Source organism: Pangasianodon hypophthalmus, chromosome 11 (genome assembly GCF_027358585.1).
Source record: "Pangasianodon hypophthalmus isolate fPanHyp1 chromosome 11, fPanHyp1.pri, whole genome shotgun sequence".
NCBI classification, from domain to species: Eukaryota; Metazoa; Chordata; class Actinopteri; order Siluriformes; family Pangasiidae; genus Pangasianodon; species Pangasianodon hypophthalmus.
Genome location: NC_069720.1, coordinates 15,234,937 through 15,254,199, shown reverse-complemented (window position 1 = coordinate 15,254,199; position 19,263 = coordinate 15,234,937). Strand labels below are relative to the sequence as shown.

At 37.6% G+C, this 19,263-nt stretch overlaps 1 protein-coding gene across 4 annotated transcripts in view; it reads right to left on the bottom strand.

The window, feature by feature from the left end:
* The window catches only part of rabgap1l (RAB GTPase activating protein 1-like), a 117,052-nt gene that overhangs the window by 83,454 nt on the left and 14,335 nt on the right, over window positions 1–19,263 (bottom strand). For all 4 annotated transcript variants that reach the window (XM_026919028.3, XM_026919036.3, XM_026919044.3 and 1 more), the window contains 4 exons: window positions 17,390–17,556; window positions 14,166–14,292; window positions 8,082–8,175; window positions 6,641–6,791 (listed from right to left, as the gene is read on the bottom strand). In XM_026919028.3, coding sequence (XP_026774829.1) covers window positions 6,641–6,791; window positions 8,082–8,175; window positions 14,166–14,292; window positions 17,390–17,556 — 539 coding nt within the window. The remainder of the gene's footprint in view (window positions 1–6,640; window positions 6,792–8,081; window positions 8,176–14,165; window positions 14,293–17,389; window positions 17,557–19,263) is intronic.

Below are 19,263 nucleotides of genomic sequence, written 5' to 3'. Positions count from 1 at the left end.
GCCATTGACACTGATACTCGCTGTGGTTAACCTGATAAAACAGTTTGACAAAGCATACAAGCCTTCTTTTACAAGTTCATGCAGTTTCCTGTACATTTTAAAACCCACGCTGATGCGATTATAGATTTCTGATAAGGCTGTCACAAGAGTAGACATACAAAATCTATACTAGCAAAGCAACAGAAAAGACCAGCATTACTGTTGGCTCAGTAAATGTGGGACGCATTAAGATACATGTAAGAATAGGACTCTGTTGTAAAAAGGGGTGCTGAGGCTAGAGAAGTCATGAATGCAGCTGGCCTAAGGAGACTGGGGGAGCTTTGTGAGAAACTGTCCCTCTCATCCCACAGGCACTTCATATGCAGCTCAGCAGAACACACAGAGCTAGTGAAGTGCAATGACATCAATGTGAACAAAATAAACCAATATATGAATTTTTGGAAATGTGCATCAGTTACCAGTACATAAACGAGCAGGTAAAGCAGATGTAATCTAATCTTTCGCAAATGCAAACACAAAATTTTATAATCTGAAAAACCTATAATGACCATAAATTGTGGTGTTTTTTTTTTTAGCATTGCCTAAAGAAAGAAAGAAAAAAAGAATTTTCTTATCTAAAATACCATTTATTTACCCCTTGCGGAAATACTTCAACATTATTAATAAAGAATTTTGTCAATCTCACACAAATGTTTTATGAAAAAAATAGATTGTCTGTCTTAATTGTGCATACCAGACATTTCTTTGCTAAATGCTCGCCTCGCTTTGCTTCCATTCACATGTTGTGCAAGTGTAGGCAAGCGAAGCTCCATCCAACCAGACATACAAGTGATTTATACTTCCTGGAAATGAAATTAACTCTGTGATGTTTACATATTGTCAGCCTCTCATGTGGCCCCATCAGTCACATCATTGACCCTCAAAGCACAATGTGGCTAATGAGAACTATCAAGAACATGATGAGTTGTGTTGCAAATGTAATGTAATGATATATTATGGAGGTATGAAGCCACACATGTTGAGAGAAGCTATTCCTGAGATAAATGACACTACTGCTATTCTCAATCAAAAATAAGGCTTTTTTTTTTGGCTAGTGTCCTCATATCAATTTGGAACTTGTCTGACTTTCATGATTCAATAAATTACCATTGCGCAAAAAAAAAAAAAAAAAAAAAAAAAAAAAAAAAAAAAAAAAAAAAGAGAGAAAAACAAATCCCTTTCCACCATATAAAAGAAACAGTCTTATAAATTCAGAGGGTGCACAAAAATGACAAATGCAAATAAACTGCCAAAATGATCCGCCATCAAAGATTTCATTACATGCTCCATAAAAACGATAATCTACTTAAGCAGACTGGTGAGGACTACATAATTAATCCCACAAGCAGATGGAAATAGAAGGTGGTAGCACACAGTTTTAGCAAAGAGAAGTTTTTTGAAAAAAAAAAAAAGAAAAAAAAAAAAGGAATAATAAACTCTTGGATACAGTCCAGCGATTTGTCTCAGCAACAGTGAGTTTAAAAAGAAGCCTCTTGGCACACGGCTAATAAAACATTTCAGGCACAAACAAGCCTACAATCAAATTCTGCATCCTGCTTCAGAGCTTCATACAATTATACACTTTCCTGCACTCACATGTATTTGAAATATAACATACCTTAAGTTCACTTTAACACAACAAACGACTGGTTCATTATTCTTGATGCACGAGGTGATGATCTTTCCTTTCAATATGCATCATGAAGTGTATGTAATTTTATTTTAGAAAGAAAAAAAAAATCTAAGCCATATTTTATGTACTTCTTAAAAACAACAGTGTTGCTGTACACAAAGAAGTTTCAATCCTTTTTTTAAGCCCTGGCTGAATGGAAGAACGTCTTTGTCAGTATTCTGAGTAAAGCAGAGAGGTAAAGGTTGAGGAAATGTCAGCTTCGTGCCTCTTTATTGAATACACAACCATCTAAGCCTACTCTTGTGCATTAACATTAAAAAAAAGTAACATTAAAAATCCCTTATCAAAAGCACAAGCAGTGAGAATTGTGGTTACATGTACCACGCATACACAATTTTTCCTTCATTAAAAGCTCAGAGGTCCTCTTCGCTATGACGTGAATTGAGTCACATGTACATCAACTTGTATTCTTTGAGTCTTGGCTTTCAAGTATCATTACTCATATCCTGAGTCAAAATCACAAAAAAAAACAAGCTGATTTATAACATTAGAACATACATACATTACTACTCCTTCAATGACCAATGGCACAATTACTTAGGATTCAATCAGTATCATAATCAATAGTGAGCTGAGACAGAGCCATTAATAACTTCAGTGCCATCTAGCACAAAAGCCCGTCAGCCTCTCTCTCTCTCTCTGTTTTTATTAATGGCCTCACGATGGTTACATCAATACCATTATTTCAAGCTGTGCGGGAGAATACTACAAATTGAATTAATAAAGGAGTGAATTATACTCGCACTGTTACAGAACCTGTGTTACATAAAGCTGCGTATATTTAGCAGCTCATCTGGATGGCAGCTATTTCTGCTGATGTGAGAGGCGATGGGAACCATAGCTCTTGGTTAGGGAACTGGAACAGTGGAATTTATACTCCCTGGCAAGAGCTGACAGCCAGGGTATAAATACATATGAAAAACAATTATCCTTTTTTTTCCCCCCACTCTTTCATTATTGTCCTTTCACTCTGTCACCCTTCCTCTCAATAATTACCGTGCTGTATTTCCCTGGTGCATCAGTGATGACTATTGATTTACACGTTAAAAAAAAAAAAAACCACCATGATCAAGGTGTTCTAAAAAAAATTCCCTTCATGCTGTGACACTATCCCTTTATGAATACCAAAGAACATTCAGTATGCCCTTTTACAGCCTATGTAACAGCAATGTGCTTGACTGATCTGAGCTCTGTGAAGAGCAGTGATGGGGGCTGGGGGGAAACGCTGAAGGGTATGTGCAGCAGAGTCGACAGTAAATTGATTCTGGCAGGTCAGGACCAAGAGCACAAAAGGGCAGGCAGGAATATCCTCACCTCCAACTGAGCTCTGCAAAGTCCATCACACCATCATAATGAAAAATCACTGTGCCTATTTACATAGCTTACATTCTTCTGCAGGGTGCCTTTGCATTTGAAATGGTTAATGGAGGAAGAGATGAAGTATGAAAAACTTATTCACGTCAGCAATCATGGGGGCCCATTTTTCAGTTTTCCAATAATCTAAAAAATATGATTCCGAAAGGGCATGAGAGTTCCCTTAATTCAATTAGATGTGTTAGAATGGTCATAACATGATATTTGTGTGGTACAACAAATAGATTTTTACTAAAATACCAACTCAGTTTAACAAACGTCAGTCTGTGTAAAGATGTCTGTATCTCACTACTGAAGTGTGCATGCCATAGAGAAATGGACATAAGCCTAATCAATTCAGTTTGTAATCAGATACCAGCTGTCAACATAACCGCAATGCTCCTGCACCATCCCATCATCATCAAAAGAGAGAAGACTGCAATGTTTTAAAGTTTTTAAACCTGTTTTAAAATGTTTAAATTTAATAAAAAGACATTAATATCGAGAAAGCTAGACAAGAGCACAGACGTTACTGATTGAATCAGCAATTATGTCCTCATCAATACGTGTGTGAACAGAGTGAGAGCTCATTTCACATTGTACACTTAGAACTCCTTAGAATTTGGCAGTGATTTTTTATTTTTAAAAGTAGATTAGATTATATATGTAGTGGTAGGTGGGGTGTCTTTCAGTGAAACTGGAATGAAATCGTCAAATGCCAATTTTCCCCCTTTTCACTTTAGGGGGATTTTAAAACACTAGAACTTCTCTTTGAGATACATGCAAAAGAGAAATATAGTTCAGCAGAGTCTGCAGTTTTCAGAAGTATATAATGGTAGAAAATGTCTAAATTTTTCCAGTTTGTCATGCTTAGGGTCTCTTGAACTGTTAAAGGCCTTTGTTTAGCAAAACCAAAGCACCAAAACATTTAGAACCAGAACAAAAGTCTTGTGCAGTGTAGATTCCAGTTTTATGGCTAACTGGATCATTTAAAAAAGCATAGGGTGTTTCGTTAGTGCTATGTTTGTGTTTTCTAATGCGACATTATTCTGTTTTCTTTACCTGCACACAGTTAATTCTCCAAAACCATACCATCACAAACAAATAGTTTTTATTAGAGATGGCAAATCTCTAATAAAATTTTAAAATCCTTCATCAATTCCTCTTTGTATCAGTAATTTGAACCGGATAAACCAGTCAAACAGCCAATCAGACAAAGGAGGTAATTTAATTCGAGCACACTATTCGTGTTGAATCTAACAATGTTTTTTTTTGCCATAATGATAATGCAGGCGCTTTTACAGTAGTCACTGAGTCTATTACAATTTCTCTCAAGTTGGTGTGAAAAAAATAGTTCTGTTGACTCCTGTTTGGGCCGATATTGTTTTTGAATTTACAATGCAAATACGCGAGTTGGGAATCAGTGACTAATAAATCAGAGCTCCACTCCATCACTCACCCAGAAGCTACTACCAATGTTGACCTCAAGTATGTATCTACAGCTTGCTATGCAGTTTGAAGTAACAAGTTTTCTCCGTTTTGAAATAACAACCTTCTAACCCCAATTAGACACACGGATGTCAATCAGAAAGACAGGACTAAATGATAGTTTTTCCACTGATTTAGTAGAGTATTACTTATATTCTGTCAGTATAATGACATGCGATGTGCTTCTGACAGAGTCAACAATAGTTCTTTAGTGTGGGAACATTCCAACCAGTCACCATGCTCGGCATGAGAACGAATGCACCTCCAAGAACAACATGAAAGAATTAGCTTTTTAAACATGTATAAATACAACATAGCCTGCAGAAATGCCAGGGCTACATTAAGGATATGCCTTCTCGAATCAAGAGCTGTAATGGATGCACTTGAATTTGATGTGGCTTTAGAAGGCATTGAGTGACTATTCCACAAAATACCATGGGAAAACTATACTGTGCAGATTTGAAAGATATTGTATACAAAAATCAATGGTAAAAAATACATATATTGCACTAAAGCGATATGATTCATCAGAATTAAATCAGTTTCTCTACAGAAAACACAAAATGTACAACTTGTTCTCCAAATAAGCTCAACAACAAGACATTAGTTTCTGTCAAAAACACACCTCTTGCCATTGATTTTGATGAGAAGAGTGAGTTGACGGACATCACGCAGAGGTGCCGACATGCGAACAAGAAAATCTTAGCAGGCAGAGAGAAAAAGCAGAATCACTAAACCCCTAGCCTATTTCAGTAGACGAGAAGGCTCCATGTTAACAGCATAAATAATAACACACAGTTAACATAACACATAGTGATATTTAACTGCAATCTGCAGAAATGTTTGGATTTATAAGAAAGCAGAGGAGTGAATAAGCTTTCTTTATACAACTGCTACAAAATTAACATAAATGCAGTCCGCTCTGCTGTCTGCTCCATGTCAGATATTTCAAATAACAATAAAATATATAAGTGTAGAATATAGTAGGAGTCTTCAAACAAAAAAAAAGAGGTCTACACTTTTATTACTAACCAATCTGCAACACAAAATAGATTAATACATTTAAAAAAAAGTATGAAGGTTTATATTTATGAGGTATGTGATACAAGTATGTGAAAGAAAATATTAAAGTGGTCATGCCCAGCACATTTTACCCTGTGCTTTTATTATTAAATGACCTGTTTATTGACACAAAAATGCAAAATATTCTGCCTTTAACATTCTACAGGCTCACAATATGAATTCAAAGGTCAAAGTTCACATAGATAAAGTCTCCACAAAGTGAAAATAACCAGAAATGCATCTTTCCTGTGCTAGTTCTTTCCCCTCCAGGAAATTGGCTTTACTGCCAGATGAATATTATTGTGTTTGGTCATAAAGCGAAAGCAGAAAAGCGCAATTTTTAGGTGTCTACTGTATTGCCATAGCAAGAGGCAAAAAAATCTTAAATGCTGCAGATAAAAAAAAAAAGACAAGCACCTCTGCTACACATAATACCAAAGGGCAATGATTGGAAATTACAGTCCCATGTCCAGTTAAAACGTGCACCAGAATCTGAAATCTTGATAGAACATATTGTGAAGAAAACGATGAAAAGTAAAAATCTATCTATAGAAGATTAAAGATTAGCAAAAATTGTAAACTTTTGCTTCAGACTATAACTTGGCTGTATTTCTTCTTGCACACCCCATCAATTTGAGACTAAAAGTATATAAATGGCTAGAGTATTAACCAACATACCTATTTCTGGATATTTCAATGATTACTAACCTGAAGTCAGTTCTGTTCTCAATTCTCATATTGACTACACAGTAAAAACACATTGATCTCTGCCCAAAAACACACCTATGGCACACCAGTAAGACACATCAATGCATTTTTTTTTCGACAGATGCTAAATATATTCTTGTGAAAGCAGCTTGAAGCTTCCCCCACCTGGAGCCATTCAAGAGACCTTAAAACACATACACCGCCCTTTAAACAAAAGCAAGCAATGTGAGAGCTGCAGTGAGTATCCCACTGATAGATGTATAAAAGTGAGAGAGTGCATGTGCGTCTTTATCCTACCTTAGTGATGAGGATGCGGTAGCGTTCCAGAAGGGCCTGTTCGTCCTGGCAGCCACACAGGAGCTGCCAGACTTCGGCTCGCAGGGCCTCGGGGATGCCGGGTTTCACCAGCGAAGACAGCCCTTTAGGACGAGAAGACAGGTTCCCATGCCTGATGGGCACAACACACAAACACACACACTCCCTGTCAGTGCTGCATGCCACCACAAGTCAGAAATATTTTCAAAGAAAGAATAAGTTCCTCATTAAGAGATGTTAAGTATCCAACAATATTCAAATGCAATTATTTAACCTGCTTTTCTCATTGTGAAATCATCTCATCCAAAATATTTTTCCTTGTTCATGCATTTACAGCCACACAGACAGCCAGTGGTTTTCAGGAGAGACTTAAAGTACCTAATATTACATCATCAAAATACACTAAGGGTAATAAATGGTTTTGTGCGTCTTTTTAAAAAAAAAAATACTACCAGTTAAAGAGCATCTGTTCATGTTTACCTTAAAAAATGAATACGCAGGACAGTTTGTAAACTGACCTTCTCTCAATCATCCTGAAACACTTGTGCACAAACATCAGGGAACAGTTGACGTACGAAAAGCAAGTTCAGTTGTTGACCTGTTTCCCGTTTACTGATATTACTTGCTGCTTCTGTATAGCACTGTACTGAATGCGAGCCAATATCCACCCTGCTACTTAACCAGCATGCATTTCTCAAGGATTTAGCATTAGACAATCCTGTCAAAATGCACAAACCATAACTACGATTTCAATTATTATTTTGTTCATCACTTATGTTCATCAGTATATTTTGCTGATCAGTTCAACATTAGTTATGTTAGCTAGTTAATCACATTTTGTGGGTACAATTTTCCAGGCACCATGTCACACTTTAATAACTGGTAAATTGGCCTGTTTACTAAAATCACAAACTGAACTAGTACATAACACTCCCAGAATCAAATTTTATGCAAGTACTAAGAAAGCCTTTAACTAATAAAAAATGTCAATTTATCACCATCCTAACATCGCTAACCAAAATATTAATCTATACAATCAGACGCAACAGTTAAACCATTAAAAACTTTATAATAAGAAAATTATAATATTTACAGGAAATAATCAATGATGAGATGGTGTGACGAGTGCCAATTTGCCAATAATTAAAATTTTTTATTTATCTTTATTAATTTCTGGGAAACAAATGCCTGTTATCACTGACATTATAGCAGCTATAAACAGCCGTTCCCTCACCAGCTACTCTTTTTTTCTCCCTCTTGAAGTTAATGAGAAAAGAAAATGCAGTGTGTCAGAGCTGCTGTAATGGAAAACACCTTCCGACCAATCAGAATTAAACATTTAACAACGCTGTGGTATAAATCCTATTACTAACTACTACAAGTGTTTTCTTATTATCAGGTTGTGTAATGTTTGTTGCCTCACCATCTGTTGAGGATGCCACCCCAGGACTCCAGAATTTTCTCAGGACAGTCTTTAGACACATCACCAGTGCCACTGGAAATCTCACTGTCGCTGTCTGTAAGAGAATAATGAAGGCAAAGGGCATGAAGATGAGCATTGTGAAGACTTCGTTTTTGGGGTCGCATTAAAGTTCATTTCATCATTTAAGGTATCTATCTCACATTTGCCCTGTAATACACCAGTGTACTTTTTATTTGCTGCCCTTGAGGCTAGAGAGGTAATGTGGCCATCTTGGCCACAGATTTTGTGTGTGTGTGTGTGTGTGTGTGTGTATGTGTGTGTGGGAGAGCTCTGCTGGAAGGCAGGAGTGATGAGCTGAGATTCACAGCTAAGGGCTGAAAAGCACTCAGCTTTATACTTGCAGTACTTGGGTTCAAAGCTTCCAAGTATACTTATGAGAGGAAGGAGAATACGGATTGGCACATTTTTGACTCGGCTCTCAAACCACCACATACAGATGAACTGGGATGATAGTCAATGACATGATCACACAAACTTACTGTAACAAAATAGCAGATTTGTGAAATCTATCAAGTTTCACATCATTTATATCCATCGAACCGTTGAGTGTCATATACATTCCACTAAGCTGAGGAACACTGCTACCCATGAGCTGAGCTTTCACGCTATCCATCTGGACCAAACACTAAGTGCAGTGATATAGCAACTTGTGGTGATAAATGCAGTGTCTGAAGCTTAATGTTCACAAGGGTCATTATGAGCCCAGCAGCACCCTTGGCACCTTGACATCCCATTTCTCACAGTCTGCATGACAACAGGCTCGTGTTAAACCCAGACATAGTACAGACATGTCACTGAGCAAAAGTCATGTTTTACCTTCACAGAATGGTCAGAATGGTGGAATTTAAAATGGTGGAGTTAAAAAAAAAAAAAAAAAAAAAAAAAGAAAGAAAGACAGAAAACATAAGGTGGGCTCAAATGGTGCTTGAGGGGAATATAGCTGTGCAGAAAAAAAACCCAGCCAGTCAGACATAAATATTAAGACAATCCCTGAGGATTTTAAACTCAAATGAACTCTGGATCACTGAAAAAAGATGGTTACTATTGCTGCTTATTAAAAAAAAAAAAGAAAGAAAAAAGAAAGAAAAAGAAATCAACAGATTTTGCTCAAGGGTTAGTGTAGCATTAAATTTGCCACTGCATTACCATTACTGATGAAAAGTGTGCCAAATCTCTATATAACTGTTAATAAGGCTTGAGGAAGTCTCAATAAATACAAGGCAACTTGGTGTTTAAAAATCTTTTAACTCTAAGGGTAGTAATAAGCCACTAATTGTTACTGCACTGTATGACTCTTCTCTATGAAGGTACAGATTTAAGGATGTTCTCTCAGATGTAATGTAGATGTAAAGCAATTTACCTGAAACTGACTCTGATGAAGTCAAAACCAATGAGCCCAAAACTAAGGTCTTACTGAAACAGTAACATTAATCCTAATGTACGTCTGCGGTGAACAGCTGTGACACCTGCTTTGTAGTAATCTCACAGCTTGTCCAAGAGACCAGGACTATGCTTTTCATCAGAGCTGTGGCTGGATTGATGGAATGGAATAATAAGTGTTTTTATTAATACCATAGCATGGATGAATCATTCTCAAATCAGAAAGTGTGGATTTATTTATTTATTTATTTTTAACAACAGCAAGACAATTACAGTAGTTTCAATTATAACAAAAATGACAATACAATAGCAACCGAAAATTACCAAAAAAAAAAAAAAAAAAAAAAAAAAAAAAATCACGAGATACATCTTAAAATGGGAATCGGCACAGTCCAGAGCTGCACCACATGGATGGAAGAACAGATGTATAGGTCCTTCATCCATGAACTGACCTCCAAAAAGGCAGGCTCTAATGAGCGTTCTTTAGAAAAGGTCAGGTTCAGATCAGAGTACAGGCTTTAGAAATGCTTTTAAAGTTCCTAAGCCTTAAAAACATAAGGTTCTATTTTGCACAGGAGAGAATAAGAGGGGAGAGGAGAAAAGGAGAACAAGCAGACAGAGAGAGAAATAAGACAAAGGGAGAGATGGAGATGGAGATAGAGGTCTTGAGTGCTTGCTATGTCCTAAGGTGACAGAGCGGCTCAATAGTGTGTGGGTGGATGAATTTTCTCTTCCAGCTCCCTTACAAAAAAAAAAAAAAACGAAAGAAAAGAAAGAAATGTGCATGCACAGTGACTTCAAATGTAACACTAGATTTCTAACAGAGTTGTTATATAATAAAAAGTCATTGTATGACCACCGTTCTCATCAATACAAATCCTAAACACGATTAAATGTGTTGGGGGGAAAACAAGGTTTTAAAGGATCAAACTTTGCTGTGAAAAATACCAGACAAATAAAATGACTCATCTTTTTAAAGGCCCTGGAAACATGATCTATGTTACAGGGTTGCTGAAGGGAAAAAATGCAATGCTTTGGCAATAGAAACCAAACCTTTCCCACAACGCCCTTGACACAGGATGCTCAGGATAACATCGTTCTGCTTCATCATCATATTAGAGAGACCCCTATGACCCGAGACCCTTATTTATGCTTTCTAAAACAGGGACTTTATCTTTCTGTGTAACTCCGCTGACACACGTACGAGTTTCTGCTCTTTGACCTTAATGTTTACATAAACAAGAATTTGCTCGGCTGATCCAAACCTGGGAGTTAAGGTCAAAAACTGCCAATCATCAAAGGTGAGTGAAAATGTTAGCTTTTAATTAAGAGGGAACAGGAAGAACAAACATATCACATTACACAATAATACCCCTAAGATAACCAGAGTCATACAAGCTTTATTTAGTAAACAGCTATCATTTGGGCAGGATCCAAGATGCAGGATGAACATCAGCATCATGTAGCAAGAGCAACCAACACCAGTCAAGCACTTGGGCAGATCAGAAATACTTGTTAAGCATCATGGCTTTCACAGCTTTACTCCACAGCATCCACTGTCAAACCAGAGTGTACTTTAACCCACCATTCACACTAGTAAGTGACAGGTCGCTCGTATCACTTGTGAGTGCATAGTGACTACTGCTGTTATCGCTTGTGGGTGTACCCTGTCAAGCATTTCTTTTTTAGTCCAAATGAGAAACTGCAGTAGCAGTTTTTTTTTTTTTTTAATCTTCAGCTGTCCAGTTTTGGTGAGTCTGTGCCCATGATAGCCTCAGATTCCTGTTCTGACAGGAGTGGAACCCAGTGTGGTTTTCAGATTTTGTGGCATATCCACCTCAAGATTCAATGTTTTGTGCGTTCTGAGATGATTTTCTGCTCACCACAGTTGTAGAGTGCTTATTTGAGTTACTATATTCTTTCTGGTAGCTCGAACTAATCTGGCCATTTTCCACTAAAAACAACAAGGCTTTTCTACCCACAGAACTGTCGCTCACTCAGTGTTTTTTGTTTTTCACGCCATTCTGTGTAAAGTCTTGGGACTGTTTTGTGTGAAATTCCCAGGAGATCAGCAGTTTATGAAATACTCAAACCAGCCCATCTGGTACCTGGATTCTGATGGTTGATGTGAACATTAACTGAAGCTCTTGACCTGCATCTGGATGATCGTTTGCACTGTGCGGCTGCCACATAATTGAACGATTAGATAACTGCATGAAAGTGCAGGTGTATAGGTGTTCCTAATAAAGTGAACAAGTAAGTGTATATATGGCAGAATAAAAAAAATTTTTTTCTTCCAAATTTTGCACATTAAACAGTGAAACAGCAGGAATTACCTGCAGGTAGCAAGTATATTTGTGAGTGGGGAACACGTGCCACGGGATTGGTCTGAGGAATCAATCGAGCAAATCTTTTAGATCTGTCGATTTAGAGAGTCATACCTAATTTGCATAGAATTGAGAAAACCTGAAATGTCACAGAAATCACAGTCATGCACGTAAATAGAAATTGAACAGTTTCCTGATGCTTTGTCACTTACTAGTGTGAATTGTGACTAAGACAAACGTTTCATGACATAAGCATAAAATCATGATAATAACTGAGCAATGACAGGAACTGACATTTCATTGGCTGAGCATTGCCGAGGAAACCGCTGTGTGCTCGAAGAAGACTGTCTAATCTTGCTATATTTTAAACCCCAAATCTACGGGCTCCCAAGTGACACAACTGCCAAGGGTGTTGTCCCATTGTCCGGAGATCACAAGTTCAAATCCTGACACTGCCACAGCCATCCGTCAGGAGTCTGCTCTCAACAATGGAACGATGGTAATTCTCTCTCACCTGTCAATCAAAGTGAAACTAGCCAATCACTGATGCCTGTCAGCTCATGTATAGCTCTTTTTGTCTGTAAATGTCACAATGAGATTCTGTGAACTTTTTACTTTTTGAATCTATTGACTATATCTTGCTTCAAAAAGCTTACTGTGTTATAGTGTTAAAAAATTTGTCTTCCTGTTGGAAACTGCCAAACTAAAGTGAGAAGTACGGAGAGCCAATCAAACAGCAACCTTCAAGATCCTGAAACTTGTGGCCAGAAACATGGACAAAAATTTCACAACATTGCGTTCTTTGCCTTTAAGGTTCTCCTCATTGGTTATTTTCTAATATGATTATACTTTATTTACTATTATCCTACACTGCACACATTATAATAACAATATATTTAATCTGAGCAGTGGCTTTCTTATTATCTGAAAATTCTAGTAACATGCTTGCCATATTGGAAAAACAGACACACGTTTACAAGAGCTCCAAGCCACTGACTAAATTAACACTCACACTTCATTCACAATTGCCAAAATATGAGGGAGAAAGTACAGAGGGAGCAAATGTATTTAATGCGATATCAGTGAAATTCTATGTAAGGAGAAAGAAAATCTGGACTGATGGTCTCACTCAGCAGATATGCTATGCTGCCACTGAAAAAAAAACAAAAAAACAACTGCCTTCTCACACATTCTCAAAAGGCAATCTAAATAAGCCCAGAGACATGGTCATTTTTCTTGTAAATTGAACACCATAAAGCTTTGCAGGATCAGGGAAAGAGGGTACATTCTTCAATCAACTTGCACATGGGCATGCAATTACTTATCACTGTGTGTGTGTGTGTGTGTGTGTGAGTTAGAGAGAGAGAATATGCATGTAGTTCTCGACTATACTAACACTTAATAACACTGTAACATATTAACTTAGAACTTAGAACTATAACTAAATAACTTATTAACACTGTAATAACACTTCTGCTGGCAGTTCAGCTGTGACCCATCAAGACATGGACTCCGCTGACCTCTGAAGGTGTGCTGTAGTATGTGGCACCAAGACGTTAGCACCAGATTCTTTAAGTCCTGTAAGTTGTGAGCATATCCCACAGCTGCACGATCAGACTGAGATCTGGGGAATTTGGTGGCCAAGTCAACACCTTGACCTCTTTGTCCTGTTCCTCAAACAATTCCTGAACAATTTTTTCAGTGTGTCAGGGCGCATTATCCTGTTGAAAGAGGCCACTGCCATTACTGAATACCGTGGCCATGAAGAGGTGTACTTGGTCTACAACAATGTTTAGGTACGTGGTACGTGTCAAAGTAACATCCACATGAATGGCAGGTCCCAAGGTTTCCCAGCAGAACATTGCCCAGAGCATCATACTGCCTCCGGCAGCTTGCCGTCTTCCCTTAGTGCATCCTGGTGCCATCTCTTCCACAGGTAAGCAACATACACGCACCTGGCCGTTCACATGATGTACAAGAAAACCTTCTTCCATTGCTCTATTATGCCTGCCCATTTTTTTCTTGCTTCCAACACATCAACTTCGTGAACTGACTGCTCACTTGCTGCCTAAAATATCCCACCCCTTGACAGGTGCCATTGTAATGTAATAATCAATGTTACTCATGTCACCTGTCAGTGGTTTTAATTTTATGGCTGATCAGTGTGCATATATATATATATATATACACACACACATACACATATACATATTATATATATACACACACATTTTCATATAGTAGTACAAAGTGTGTCATAGAAATGTTTTTACTCTGATATCATGATGTTTGTGTCCGCCTCTTATATTGTCCATACCTTCCTCTGGCTCTTCTTCCTCAGTAGGGGACTGCAAGCGGCCTCGTGATCCTCCCACTCGCTCCGATTCCCTCTGAAGACTCACTACTTCATATATGGCATCTCCTTGGCTGCACTTCTCCAAGCCCTACACACAAACACTCAGTAAACATACATGTTCATGGATACACAGAACAAACATGGAAATGCATTCATTCCCTCCCTTCCTCCCTCTGTTTCTCACTGACAACAGAGCAGTAGGGTGACAGAAGTGATAAAAAGATTAGTATTAAATAATACATTGTTTAATGTTTACCCAAGAAAGGTAATAAAATAGCACAGGACCTATGCCTTTAATAATATTACAATCTCTAGCTAGCATCAAGACCCAGCTTTAGGCATGAACAAAGTTTGACTTCGCCGTGATTAGGCAGGAACCGCAGCCATTCAGGGGACAGTGAGACACAGTGCATGTGTAAACAAAGCAAGCAAGAGTCAGACATAATACTAACAGAGTCGGATATAATACTAAGAAATGTTTTCAGAAGTGATAGCGAGTTATACATATAGGGCATTTATTTGTTCCCTAATTAATTAGAACTTACTGAATGGTAGTTTAATTCTGTTTTCTCTTGGTGTGTGTAATCTTGACAGATGAGTCTACAATCTGTTTCAGTCAGCATGCTAACATAGTGGCTAAGGTTTTTTTTTTTTTTTTTTGCACTTTATGTATTTAAACCTCACTTATATTAGGCAAGTAAGCGAATCGAGTTTATGTTTGCCTTTAGTGTATCCATTGTATCTACAGATCTGTGTCTATTTATTTTCTGCTCTGATTTAGCTCAAGTGCTAGCACTAGCCGGCAAGTGGGTAACAGTGCATGTCTGGTGTATTGGTGCCTTTCATCAGGTCTGTTACAGTCTGTTACATCAGGTGAGCTAGCCAACTGATTAAAACTATGAAGCTTTCATGCTCATAACGCTTCTATAAATCTGACTGGAAAACAAGAACAGCAGAAAATAATTTGTTCTGAGTCACCAATTTTGGGGTGCTTTCCAAACCACATTTTACAATGTAAATTGGTACTCCATTTATGTCATTGCTATTCAGGCATCATATTTAATGTAAAGCAGCTCACCATGTAGCCCTGAAATCACACAAAGAAGTAGGGAAGAAGGCAGCATAACACACATTACAAAATGTTCTTGCACAAGTAGCTCACAATATCAAATTTTTAATCAGAATTTTAACCAGGACCAAAATTAAAAAATTTTACATCCAGTAGTTTTTACACAGAAATACTGAGAAACATATCTGTTTTAAACAGACAAATGTAGCTTTTGCACGGTGTTAGCAAATCTGACACAAAATCCAATTTGAGTTGTCCATTTGAATAACACAAGTTCAGATGTACATTCAAACTCCAAAAACTTGTTAAACTTTAAATTAAATCAAAATCTGGGTACTGTGTTATTACATACATCATCACCACCCAAAAAATAAAAAAATAAAATAAATAAATAATTTAGTGTGAGAGAAAATTGTCAATGCAATCACCTGTGGCTGCATGGCACTATCAGTAAATGTTTTGAGCAGTTATAACTCATGCCAACATTTGATAGGCTCCACACTGACAATATGCTTTGAGTTTTCAAAGTTAGCCTCACCTCTGCTGCTGCCGCAGGGGAAACGGGCAAAATATAATTACGCATACAGGAGGAAATTAAAAGGAGCAGCCAGTGAGAAAAAGGTCTCTCGCTGAGTGGCCACTCCTGGGTAGCTTGTATGGTAATGGGGTTCACAGAGAGCCTGGTGTAATCAGAGCGGGAGATTACGTGCATCCTATTCATTCATTAGAGGTCATCTCTAAACCCTTCCTTCTTCACATCTCTGAAAAAAGGTTACATCACTGCTGATACGCTTATCATTTGCTCTGAAATAGAAGCCAATCTGCTGTAATTGCTAAGCAGAAAATGTGCTTCAGGCAGAAATACAACATTTACACCAAATAATAACTACTTACGAATTTCTTCACACACAATGAAAGGCAGCAGCAAATGATAATAATAAAATAAGAAGAGGGCAGGGCTGGGTTTGCTAACACCATAATATTATCTTTTAATTAGCTTTTAACTACAGCCCATGCATTCTTCCACTCAGCAATAAAATAACTATGGAGGCAATCAGCAGGACATGCAGGCAGCAAACCCTAATTACTGCAGCATGATAATGAGAGCCAGGCCTCTCATTAAGTTCCTTAATACAAAGCCTTCATTTGATGCTTCACAGCTTTCCAGGAGTCGAGGTAGTGCTCCCAATCGGCCTTAACAAAGACTCCCTTGCCCACCTAAGAGTCCCGTCTCCTAAACTGAACACAGTAGGTTGCATCTGCATAATCAAAATGAAGTAGTATTTCTAGGAGTGCTCAATTAATTATATTTTACTTATTACCTAACAATTAACCTCCTCAACTATTTAAATAAAATCAACTACGATTTTGGTGAGCTTAGTGAATTGGCTGCTATTAGATGCTGATATCTATTGACTCTGGAGCATTAAATCCTAATCATTCAAATATCATCTATAGATTTGTACACTTGTTCATTTCTTAATTTAATTTACAGCATCTGACAAAGATTTCAGTAGAGAGACATAAAGAACTGCCCAGTAGTCTACAGTGCTTAGCATATGTAAAGCATATCATCCGTTAAAGAGGCTTAATTCCATTTTTCTAAATTATTTAAATAAACGTGTAAAATAATATCAGTTAAGGTCTCCAGAGTAGTACAACAGAAAGTGTTCACCTATCATTAGGAGATTGGGAGTACAAATTCAGACAATGCTACAGCCATCCCTGTCCGGGAGTCAAGAGAGCAAATTTAGCCATACTCTCTGTGTGGGAGGGATGGCATACTGTCTCTCTCCTGTCAGTCACAGCAACACTAGCCAATCATGGGTGTCTGTGAGCTCATGGATGCAGAAGAGGGAGGTGTGTTACACTTCCCTGTGCTGCAACATGAGCAACAATTCAAAAAGATGGGAAGGTTGGCTTGATGTGTCTCAGAGGAAGCACGTGTTTGGACCACCCTCCCCGACCGGTAGCTGTCGTGTGATGGGGAGAGGTAGCTAGTGGGTAGGAAGTGGTAAGACCAAATTAGACAGAAGTCTTACATGATCTTATATAGAGTTACTTCAGGAAGTTCTGAACTGCAGAAGGTATATTAAAAGGAGCTGTAGTTGTGTACCGGTTTGAGCTGCAGGTAGAAGGTCTCAGAGAAGGCTTTTCGGCTGAAGTACCAAAACCTCTCATTGGATGGATAAACCCGGGCCAAGGCCTCCATCAGGAATCGAACAGGCTCCACCACCTCTGTCACCACCAGGTCCACAGCCACTGTCATATACACCTGCTTATCTAGAAAAGATTGGCAAATAATGTCAAGATGGCAGCAATGTAGATACAGGATTGTATGGTCACTGATGCACCACCAGAGGATCAGCCCTTTGTAACAGTCAGAGGTGAAACTGTAACATTTCAGACTTGGGAAAGTTGTGATATGGGTTATACAGTATGTTACTAAAATGATCAATATGATTATTTTGTGCAATTATGATTATTGTGATATGAATTCTATCAAAATAATTTGACTAGTTAAGTAACTGGTAAACTGGTAAATGTGTATTTTACAGTACACATTTTAAACCTAATATATATTCCTTAAATTAAAAAAATACAAACAGAGTTTACTACTACCGAACCAAACCAACAAATGAAACATTATAATGCATTTCATTTTATACATTTCATGAAAGGCACCTCAAGGTGGTTCACAGGCCATACATTCAGCAGTCTGGAAAAACCCTTCAGACATTGCTGCAGCTGAATTCTGGCAAAAAAAGTTTCGGCCAAAATTAGATTATCTGACTATATCATCTTTTGACACTTCTACTTTTAGAACCCATAAATATGTTTCACCAAAACGTTGTGGAGATGTTTATATGGGTTACTTTCCAATCTTGTCTTGGCTGTCTTCCAGCAAAGATTGTGTTTGGTAAGGGGCCAATTTAAGAAATGAGGTGATAAAAACAGTCAATCTGTCTAAAGATGTCTAAAAGTGTTATTTCCTCACACAATGAATGTCATGCATTGATCAAACTACGTGCTGCAGCGAAACGGACATGAGCCTCATCAATTCAGTCAGATACTGGCTGTCAAAAAGTTTGCGATGCTCCTGTGACACAATGATTCTCCTGTGCCGGAATGAAACATTTAAATGCAATTTTCTCCTTTTTCACAATTAACCAGAATTTTAAATGCTAGAACATTGCTTGTGGTAGAGATACATGCAAAAGAGAAACATATTTAAATTCAGGAAATTCTATATTTTTTTCAGAACTGTATAGACATAAAGGGGAACTGAAAATATCTAAATTTCACCATTTTTTCCCCAGTTTGACACACGTTATTATTAGATATATTGACCATTAATTGACCATTAATGCATTAAATAAATGAATACATATGATTACTGTATCCTTGTACAATGGATAAAAAACCCAAAATATGCACTGCGTATAAGGCCACAAATACCAACACATAACCAAGGCAAATACAAGACAGCTGAGCTGAAGGTCACAGAGACGCGTGCACTCTCCAGGGTCTAATCCAAAAGCAAATCCTCATCTCATATACTATGCACTCTCATTACTCAAACCCATGTTACAGATTAAGACTCCTCAGCAGGAAACAGAATGGTACAAGCTGGATTTATATGTGCATATTACTTTAACTCATTTACATGTTTAGTCACATGGTTAAAGGATTTCATCTCTTTGCTTTGAGGTCAAATGTAATAATTAAAAATACAAGAAGAAAAAAATTCAGTGTGGGAAATAGTATAAAACAACCGCTTACACATGACAGATTTTATTATTGTAATTAATGTGGGTAAACAAGCGGTTTACGGAGAAGCGCTAAAAATAGATTCCAATTAGGAAATAGTGAACCGTAAAACCCTGGCAGAGAAGAGCATTTAGGTAAACAGCAGAACTTCTCAATGTCATCGCTTTCTGACAGAACTGCCAAAGGCCACAAAAACCTGATTACAATGTAATATTGGTC